General features: G+C 49.0%; 1 protein-coding gene across 1 annotated transcript in view; it reads right to left on the bottom strand.

The window, feature by feature from the left end:
* Positions 1 to 2,984: 2,984 nt before the first annotated feature.
* The window catches only part of LOC306789820 (elongation factor 2-like), a gene marked incomplete at its 5' end in the record, with an annotated part of 41,201 nt that continues 33,211 nt past the window's right edge, over positions 2,985 to 10,974 (bottom strand). The window contains 2 exons of the mRNA XM_079285888.1: positions 2,985 to 3,450; positions 3,548 to 3,680. Of these exons, the coding sequence (XP_079142014.1) occupies positions 3,257 to 3,450; positions 3,548 to 3,680 (327 nt within the window). The 3' untranslated portion in view covers positions 2,985 to 3,256. The remainder of the gene's footprint in view (positions 3,451 to 3,547; positions 3,681 to 10,974) is intronic.

Here is a 10,974-nt window from a genome sequence, read left to right as displayed (position 1 = left end):
GCATTACCTATATATCGTGGATCCGAAGACAAATGATGGCGGGACCCGATTTTAAAAGGGAGCACAGTTTGAAGACCACGAGATGACCAGCTTTGTAAAGTCAGGTAGGTCCAAAGTCACCTACCTTCTCTCACCTCATCTGAGGATTAGTAGTCATGCACATAGAACTACCTGAACCTGTGCAAAGTTAGTATGTGTTTGTTTGTATGGAGGCGTGGGTTCAAATCTCACTGCCAGTGATTTTAAGTCACTGCTGCTGTTATTCTGTAAACTGCCTCTGAACAGCAGATCAACCACTCTACTAATTGATTCACAATTGTATGTATATATACACAGTATATGATACCTACGTTTTTAAATCTACGCATGTAAACATACATGTATCAATAAACACAGTAATAAATAAATACATGAAATATACAAATGAATAAATACAGATACAAGTCAGAGCCTTGCTCCCCGCAACCCGTAGGCGCATGGAGGCGACCCTCTCGCTCTCCGGGGAGAACTCCAACACAGTGGCGCTCAGCCGGGGGCTCGTGAGTATCCCCACTCCTGTAAAAGAAAAAGTATGGTGAAATGAGTTGTTAACATCTGAATGAATGGGTTAATGAATGTGGGTTTCCTCAAGGAGGATCATTTAACAGATCAGGTTAAAAAAGTTACAGAAATGATAGAAAGTCACAAAAGAAGTTTGAAAATGTGGAAGGATGAATCTGAAAGTAGGGAAAGAAAGAAATAGTTTAAAAAGATGTCTAAAGTCGATAAACCAAATGAGAAAGAGGCAGATAAAGCTTCTCAGAAATCTTCTTCTCTCTATCCCTCACTGCACAGGGTGGATCCTGAACTCGACGCATGTCCTCCCCCACCTCCACCATATGTGGCCCCTCCACCAGGTCCAGCAGCACAGCAAGGCCCGCCCACACCAAGACAGCCTGACTTCGACCCATCTCCAACCAGCACTCCTGCCAGCAACCTCACGAGCACGATCTCCTCCGTCGCCAACCTCATGCAGCAGGCCACACACGCCATGTCCCAACTAGGCAGCCCAGCCAAGTCACATGAGGACCTGGGAACAACTGGAGACGCAGTGAGAGGTTCCTACAACCACTCATGTGACACAGAAGTGGACGAGGACCGTGAACAGACGACGACGAGGAAAGACCTGAACTCTCATTCCCGATGGTCCAAGTGGCAGGTCCAGATGGAGCAATGATGGTCCACAGACCCTGGACTGACAGAGACATGACCGACGCCCTGGCACATCTGCCAGACCCTCAAGTATCAGGCACAAAGTTTGGTGATGAAGTTATCGTATTCTGCCGTGAGTTCAGCCCCACTGAAGGAGAACTCAGACGCCTCCTCATGAAGAAACATTGCCCAGCCAACTATGCCAAGGTTCGAGCAGCCTGTCAAGGAAATGCCAGACAGGGACAAACCAACTGGGATCACGCTGACAACGCTGCATATAGAGACATGATTACCTACTGGTTACAGCTTTGACAATTGCTTTCCCGCCGAGAATCACCATGACAAAAACAACATCATGCAAGCAAAAGCCTGGTGAAACTGCAGCAGACTATTACGCCAGACTCCATGTTGTTTCCAACGAGCACAGCGGTCTAAGGGATAAGAAGCACCTGTCTGAGAAATGGATATATAGTTCTAAATAATTATATAAATATATATGTCTGTGTGTTTTATATTATAGTGAGTATTATTATGATATATATATTATGTTATACAAAATATTATTATATGATATATATTATACTGAATTGCTTGTGAGGGGGACAAAAATACGATGGTTTGTTTAAGTGTTATTTACGATTTAATGTTTGCTGAAATTGATTGGATGTGGCACAGCCCTACCTAGAACGTTTTCCACCAGCCGCCACTGGGTCAGAATATGCCTTTTGTTCAACAACCATCTGCGGGCAGTTGAGCGTCTGGAGAACATGATATTGACCTGGGACTCGGGGGAAAAATAACAATCTGGAGCTAGCCAACTAACAGAGATAATCTGAACTATGGCCCTGTTGTCCGATAATGGATACATCTTTCAATGTAACACACAGGTCGAAATAAACCGTTAATGTTGGGTGAAAGAAAATATAAAGAATCTAAATAAATATATAAGCCGAGACTAAACCGATCAACTGGTTATGTTCTCTTAGCATAACGTCTAGAAACAGGGAAACTCTGTCCATCGCCGCTCACTACGTGATGGGTTTGTTTGGGACTTTTTAAAATGTTTTTATTTTATTGAATGAAAGTACAACCCTGAACTAAATGGTATGGGGGAGTTCAGTGTTGAAGTAATTTGTGAAAATAAATATCAAGAATACGAATCAATGAAATAAAACTTTAAACAAGATAATCAAATAAAGACATTAAAAGTGATTCACTCATTTGCAGGCGTACTGCCTATTTTCTATTGAAAAACCTTTTTTGTCAGCAAGATAAGTACAAGAATGTTGAATGCTTATTTTTCATGTTTTGTGTTTTAACCCAAACATATTATATTTCTTAACTCTGCATAGAAACTTTTAGTTTCTAGGAAGACTTAGAAGGTTTCTCTGTTTTCAGTCTTTGTGCGACGCCAGGTTAACTGGCTGCTGCTATAGCCTCAGGCTGTACTGACCATATAAACGTCAGAATGGTATTGATCTCATTTAATTCACTGCCAAAAGCAAAGAAACTATTTACCAAATTAAGTCCACGACAGAAATAACAGAATAACAAATGACAGAAGTATTTCGAGAGTCACAATGTCATGAGTTGAATGTTTTTATTAATTACATCCACTGAATAAAGGTCCAATCCAGGAAGTTTGACTTCTGTAACACTTTATTGTGGTTTCCATGGTTTAATCTGGCCTTTATATATGCAGTATCACAGTGCACTGTACAGGCCCATCCTGGCAGATGAGAGGTGGAGTGGGGGGGTGGGGTGGTGGGGTGGGGGGGTGGGGGGGTGATGTGGAGGAATAGAAGAAACAAGGAATACAACTGCTATCCAATTGTTCCCCAAAACCCTCGCCCTAGGCACTTGGGGTGTACTGTAGCTGTGAAATGAAGAAAGCATCACTGCTTCCACTAGCCTACAACAAAAGGTTAAAGCTTTGCTTCTGCTCCGGACTCAAAGTCGAAACAACTTGTGCGATGTATCTTTAAGCCTGTGCAAAATGTTTAAAGTGCCCATGGGGTTAGGGGTTTAGAGATTGATTTGGTATTTTAGAATCCAGGCTCAATGTCTACAATTTGTCCAAGTAGTTGTCGAGAGCAGGTATGCCCTCTTTCAGACCTTTGCGTTTCCTAATTTCAGCGACAACCTGGAAGGGTCTGGTGGTGGAGTCGCTGGGGTCTCCCTGAAGAATCTGCCAGTGGTCAAACACACACTGAGGGAAGGCCTGGCCTCCAGTGTTGCTGCGCAGGTCAGCTGTGAACCCTGGAGGCAAAGAAACACAGATAAATACTAATGTTTTAAAAAGAGCAGAAATAACTAAGACCGATGCATTCAATTAATTAATTATTTCACAACTCACCAAAGGACTCGTTGACAGGCAGGTAGGCTTTCACCACAAACATGGGAGTGCCAATCACTTGGGATTCCTCAAACACATGACCTCGTTTCCTGTTCAACACGCCATAGATACCGCCGACCACCTGCTCGGGGCACTGCACGGACAAAGAAGCAGAGCAGACGGACCTGAAGTGTGAACTGGCATCAGCGAATTTTCAACCACAATTACAATTCACTTTTTTTCACTTTAAAAAAAATTGTACATAGTCCCTAATGCACTAATGGTCCCGGGGTTCCCCAAAGCCTGTAGGGACACTTTATGCCATTCAGGCTTGGATTTGAGGGACATGCAGCCTACATGAGAGCCCTATCATATGTAGTCGGGACGGCCCTTTTTCGTCACCATATATGGTGCAATTGGATCTAAATGTCCTACAGCCACCAGATTTGGTACACTGGGTCTGTGGCTTCATATGAACACACACACCAAGTTTGGTGGGGCTAGCCCCTCAAATTGTGAAATTTTGGTTTCTCAGGCAAAGTGAATTTGCCCAAAAATCAAAGTCATCCGATTTGGTTGAAACTTTGCACACCTGTTTGGCTGTTCCCACGTATGCCCCCTCATAAGTTTCAGCCTCCTAGCCCAGAGCCTACTCTAGATATTGTTTGGGAGGACTGGGAACAGAAGGGCCGATCGGGTTGGGATTTTTGGACTAAACGAGACCCCACTCAATTGTAGGTGAAATGTCCCTTTCTGAGACATAAGGATAAGCTCCCAAATGGCACTAATTGAGGGACATCCGGCCTACATGAGAGCCCCATCAAATGTAGTCGGAACGGCCCTTTTACAAAGACAAAGTATCGAGGGTCCATACGCCGACTTTGAACACGTCTAACTTCGGCTGTGGGTGTCGGTTTATTTGTATGTCAATTTCTTCCGTTAGCCCAGGTCAAGGCCGACAATTGGACATGCTTGTCCCGTCTGTGTGTTCTTTTTCCGCGGAGATATGGCCCCGTAAAACCCCGAAATTCCGGCCCTTTGCCGACCTCGTACGGCCGAACGCAGGCTCGCATCTCCGATCAACCTCCACAGCTGTGTAGAGGGCAACGAGACCTACAATTAGGTGTGACGGGCGAGACTGTGCGTGCTTGTTTCGCGGAGATATCGCGAAGAGGCAAAACAAAAATAAGTCAGAGTGTCGCCACCTCGAGCAGCACGAAGCGCTGAACCCGTCAGCGCTTCGCCACTCCCCCGATTTTGGTCATTTTCAGAGGTGGTAACCAAGGGACCTCTCTTGGAAAAATCAAAGTCATCCGATTTGCTTGAAACTTTGCACACCTGTTTGGCTGTTCCCACGTATGCCCCCTCATAAGTTTCAACCTCCTAGCCCAAAGCCTACTCTAAATACCCGTCAGCGCTTCGCCACTCTCCCGATTTTGGGCATTCAGTATGGAGGGTGCACACGCCGACTTTGAACACGTCTAACTTCGGCTGTGGGTGTCGGTTTATTTGTATGTCAATTTCTTCCGTTAGCCCATGTCAAGGCCGACAATTGGACATGCTTGTCCCGTCTGTGTGTTCTTTTTCCGCGGAGATATGGCCCCGTAAAACCCCGAAATTCCGGCCCTTTGCCGACCTCGTACGGCCGAACGCAGGCTCGCATCTCCGATCAACCTCCACAGCTGTGTAGAGGGCAACGAGACCTACAATTAGGTGTGACGGGCGAGACTGTGCGTGCTTGTTTCGCGGAGATATCGCGAAGAGGCAAAACAAAAATAAGTCAGAGTGTCGCCACCTCGAGCAGCACGAAGCGCTGAACCCGTCAGCGCTTCGCCACTCCCCCGATTTTGGTCATTTTCAGAGGTGGTAACCAAGGGACCTCTCTTGGAAAAATCAAAGTCATCCGATTTGCTTGAAACTTTGCACACCTGTTTGGCTGTTCCCACGTATGCCCCCTCATAAGTTTCAACCTCCTAGCCCAAAGCCTACTCTAAATACCCGTCAGCGCTTCGCCACTCTCCCGATTTTGGGCATTCAGTATGGAGGGTGCACACGCCGACTTTGAACACGTCTAACTTCGGCTGTGGGTGTCGGTTTATTTGTATGTCAATTTCTTCCGTTAGCCCAGGTCAAGGCCGACAATTGGACATGCTTGTCCCGTCTGTGTGTTCTTTTTCCGCGGAGATATGGCCCCGTAAAACCCCGAAATTCCGGCCCTTTGCCGACCTCGTACGGCCGAACGCAGGCTCGCATCTCCGATCAACCTCCACAGCTGTGTAGAGGGCAACGAGACCTACAATTAGGTGTGACGGGCGAGACTGTGCGTGCTTGTTTCGCGGAGATATCGCGAAGAGGCAAAACAAAAATAAGTCAGAGTGTCGCCACCTCGAGCAGCACGAAGCGCTGAACCCGTCAGCGCTTCGCCACTCCCCCGATTTTGGTCATTTTCAGAGGTGGTAACCAAGGGACCTCTCTTGGAAAAATCAAAGTCATCCGATTTGCTTGAAACTTTGCACACCTGTTTGGCTGTTCCCACGTATGCCCCCTCATAAGTTTCAACCTCCTAGCCCAAAGCCTACTCTAAATACCCGTCAGCGCTTCGCCACTCTCCCGATTTTGGGCATTCAGTATGGAGGGTGCACACGCCGACTTTGAACACGTCTAACTTCGGCTGTGGGTGTCGGTTTATTTGTATGTCAATTTCTTCCGTTAGCCCAGGTCAAGGCCGACAATTGGACATGCTTGTCCCGTCTGTGTGTTCTTTTTCCGCGGAGATATGGCCCCGTAAAACCCCGAAATTCCGGCCCTTTGCCGACCTCGTACGGCCGAACGCAGGCTCGCATCTCCGATCAACCTCCACAGCTGTGTAGAGGGCAACGAGACCTACAATTAGGTGTGACGGGCGAGACTGTGCGTGCTTGTTTCGCGGAGATATCGCGAAGAGGCAAAACAAAAATAAGTCAGAGTGTCGCCACCTCGAGCAGCACGAAGCGCTGAACCCGTCAGCGCTTCGCCACTCCCCCGATTTTGGTCATTTTCAGAGGTGGTAACCAAGGGACCTCTCTTGGAAAAATCAAAGTCATCCGATTTGCTTGAAACTTTGCACACCTGTTTGGCTGTTCCCACGTATGCCCCCTCATAAGTTTCAACCTCCTAGCCCAAAGCCTACTCTAAATACCCGTCAGCGCTTCGCCACTCTCCCGATTTTGGGCATTCAGTATGGAGGGTGCACACGCCGACTTTGAACACGTCTAACTTCGGCTGTGGGTGTCGGTTTATTTGTATGTCAATTTCTTCCGTTAGCCCAGGTCAAGGCCGACAATTGGACATGCTTGTCCCGTCTGTGTGTTCTTTTTCCGCGGAGATATGGCCCCGTAAAACCCCGAAATTCCGGCCCTTTGCCGACCTCGTACGGCCGAACGCAGGCTCGCATCTCCGATCAACCTCCACAGCTGTGTAGAGGGCAACGAGACCTACAATTAGGTGTGACGGGCGAGACTGTGCGTGCTTGTTTCGCGGAGATATCGCGAAGAGGCAAAACAAAAATAAGTCAGAGTGTCGCCACCTCGAGCAGCACGAAGCGCTGAACCCGTCAGCGCTTCGCCACTCCCCCGATTTTGGTCATTTTCAGAGGTGGTAACCAAGGGACCTCTCTTGGAAAAATCAAAGTCATCCGATTTGCTTGAAACTTTGCACACCTGTTTGGCTGTTCCCACGTATGCCCCCTCATAAGTTTCAACCTCCTAGCCCAAAGCCTACTCTAAATACCCGTCAGCGCTTCGCCACTCTCCCGATTTTGGGCATTCAGTATGGAGGGTGCACACGCCGACTTTGAACACGTCTAACTTCGGCTGTGGGTGTCGGTTTATTTGTATGTCAATTTCTTCCGTTAGCCCAGGTCAAGGCCGACAATTGGACATGCTTGTCCCGTCTGTGTGTTCTTTTTCCGCGGAGATATGGCCCCGTAAAACCCCGAAATTCCGGCCCTTTGCCGACCTCGTACGGCCGAACGCAGGCTCGCATCTCCGATCAACCTCCACAGCTGTGTAGAGGGCAACGAGACCTACAATTAGGTGTGACGGGCGAGACTGTGCGTGCTTGTTTCGCGGAGATATCGCGAAGAGGCAAAACAAAAATAAGTCAGAGTGTCGCCACCTCGAGCAGCACGAAGCGCTGAACCCGTCAGCGCTTCGCCACTCCCCCGATTTTGGTCATTTTCAGAGGTGGTAACCAAGGGACCTCTCTTGGAAAAATCAAAGTCATCCGATTTGCTTGAAACTTTGCACACCTGTTTGGCTGTTCCCACGTATGCCCCCTCATAAGTTTCAACCTCCTAGCCCAAAGCCTACTCTAAATACCCGTCAGCGCTTCGCCACTCTCCCGATTTTGGGCATTCAGTATGGAGGGTGCACACGCCGACTTTGAACACGTCTAACTTCGGCTGTGGGTGTCGGTTTATTTGTATGTCAATTTCTTCCGTTAGCCCATGTCAAGGCCGACAATTGGACATGCTTGTCCCGTCTGTGTGTTCTTTTTCCGCGGAGATATGGCCCCGTAAAACCCCGAAATTCCGGCCCTTTGCCGACCTCGTACGGCCGAACGCAGGCTCGCATCTCCGATCAACCTCCACAGCTGTGTAGAGGGCAACGAGACCTACAATTAGGTGTGACGGGCGAGACTGTGCGTGCTTGTTTCGCGGAGATATCGCGAAGAGGCAAAACAAAAATAAGTCAGAGTGTCGCCACCTCGAGCAGCACGAAGCGCTGAACCCGTCAGCGCTTCGCCACTCCCCCGATTTTGGTCATTTTCAGAGGTGGTAACCAAGGGACCTCTCTTGGAAAAATCAAAGTCATCCGATTTGCTTGAAACTTTGCACACCTGTTTGGCTGTTCCCACGTATGCCCCCTCATAAGTTTCAACCTCCTAGCCCAAAGCCTACTCTAAATACCCGTCAGCGCTTCGCCACTCTCCCGATTTTGGGCATTCAGTATGGAGGGTGCACACGCCGACTTTGAACACGTCTAACTTCGGCTGTGGGTGTCGGTTTATTTGTATGTCAATTTCTTCCGTTAGCCCAGGTCAAGGCCGACAATTGGACATGCTTGTCCCGTCTGTGTGTTCTTTTTCCGCGGAGATATGGCCCCGTAAAACCCCGAAATTCCGGCCCTTTGCCGACCTCGTACGGCCGAACGCAGGCTCGCATCTCCGATCAACCTCCACAGCTGTGTAGAGGGCAACGAGACCTACAATTAGGTGTGACGGGCGAGACTGTGCGTGCTTGTTTCGCGGAGATATCGCGAAGAGGCAAAACAAAAATAAGTCAGAGTGTCGCCACCTCGAGCAGCACGAAGCGCTGAACCCGTCAGCGCTTCGCCACTCCCCCGATTTTGGTCATTTTCAGAGGTGGTAACCAAGGGACCTCTCTTGGAAAAATCAAAGTCATCCGATTTGCTTGAAACTTTGCACACCTGTTTGGCTGTTCCCACGTATGCCCCCTCATAAGTTTCAACCTCCTAGCCCAAAGCCTACTCTAAATACCCGTCAGCGCTTCGCCACTCTCCCGATTTTGGGCATTCAGTATGGAGGGTGCACACGCCGACTTTGAACACGTCTAACTTCGGCTGTGGGTGTCGGTTTATTTGTATGTCAATTTCTTCCGTTAGCCCAGGTCAAGGCCGACAATTGGACATGCTTGTCCCGTCTGTGTGTTCTTTTTCCGCGGAGATATGGCCCCGTAAAACCCCGAAATTCCGGCCCTTTGCCGACCTCGTACGGCCGAACGCAGGCTCGCATCTCCGATCAACCTCCACAGCTGTGTAGAGGGCAACGAGACCTACAATTAGGTGTGACGGGCGAGACTGTGCGTGCTTGTTTCGCGGAGATATCGCGAAGAGGCAAAACAAAAATAAGTCAGAGTGTCGCCACCTCGAGCAGCACGAAGCGCTGAACCCGTCAGCGCTTCGCCACTCCCCCGATTTTGGTCATTTTCAGAGGTGGTAACCAAGGGACCTCTCTTGGAAAAATCAAAGTCATCCGATTTGCTTGAAACTTTGCACACCTGTTTGGCTGTTCCCACGTATGCCCCCTCATAAGTTTCAACCTCCTAGCCCAAAGCCTACTCTAAATACCCGTCAGCGCTTCGCCACTCTCCCGATTTTGGGCATTCAGTATGGAGGGTGCACACGCCGACTTTGAACACGTCTAACTTCGGCTGTGGGTGTCGGTTTATTTGTATGTCAATTTCTTCCGTTAGCCCAGGTCAAGGCCGACAATTGGACATGCTTGTCCCGTCTGTGTGTTCTTTTTCCGCGGAGATATGGCCCCGTAAAACCCCGAAATTCCGGCCCTTTGCCGACCTCGTACGGCCGAACGCAGGCTCGCATCTCCGATCAACCTCCACAGCTGTGTAGAGGGCAACGAGACCTACAATTAGGTGTGACGGGCGAGACTGTGCGTGCTTGTTTCGCGGAGATATCGCGAAGAGGCAAAACAAAAATAAGTCAGAGTGTCGCCACCTCGAGCAGCACGAAGCGCTGAACCCGTCAGCGCTTCGCCACTCCCCCGATTTTGGTCATTTTCAGAGGTGGTAACCAAGGGACCTCTCTTGGAAAAATCAAAGTCATCCGATTTGCTTGAAACTTTGCACACCTGTTTGGCTGTTCCCACGTATGCCCCCTCATAAGTTTCAACCTCCTAGCCCAAAGCCTACTCTAAATACCCGTCAGCGCTTCGCCACTCTCCCGATTTTGGGCATTCAGTATGGAGGGTGCACACGCCGACTTTGAACACGTCTAACTTCGGCTGTGGGTGTCGGTTTATTTGTATGTCAATTTCTTCCGTTAGCCCAGGTCAAGGCCGACAATTGGACATGCTTGTCCCGTCTGTGTGTTCTTTTTCCGCGGAGATATGGCCCCGTAAAACCCCGAAATTCCGGCCCTTTGCCGACCTCGTACGGCCGAACGCAGGCTCGCATCTCCGATCAACCTCCACAGCTGTGTAGAGGGCAACGAGACCTACAATTAGGTGTGACGGGCGAGACTGTGCGTGCTTGTTTCGCGGAGATATCGCGAAGAGGCAAAACAAAAATAAGTCAGAGTGTCGCCACCTCGAGCAGCACGAAGCGCTGAACCCGTCAGCGCTTCGCCACTCCCCCGATTTTGGTCATTTTCAGAGGTGGTAACCAAGGGACCTCTCTTGGAAAAATCAAAGTCATCCGATTTGCTTGAAACTTTGCACACCTGTTTGGCTGTTCCCACGTATGCCCCCTCATAAGTTTCAACCTCCTAGCCCAAAGCCTACTCTAAATACCCGTCAGCGCTTCGCCACTCTCCCGATTTTGGGCATTCAGTATGGAGGGTGCACACGCCGACTTTGAACACGTCTAACTTCGGCTGTGGGTGTCGGTTTATTTGTATGTCAATTTCTTCCGTTAGCCCAGGTCAAGGCCG

Source organism: Melanostigma gelatinosum (assembly GCF_949748355.1).
Source record: "Melanostigma gelatinosum genome assembly, chromosome: 15".
In the NCBI taxonomy this organism is placed as follows: Eukaryota; Metazoa; Chordata; class Actinopteri; order Perciformes; family Zoarcidae; genus Melanostigma; species Melanostigma gelatinosum.
The sequence above is the reverse complement of the archived record's forward strand: the minus strand, read 5'-3'. Positions and strand labels throughout refer to the sequence as shown.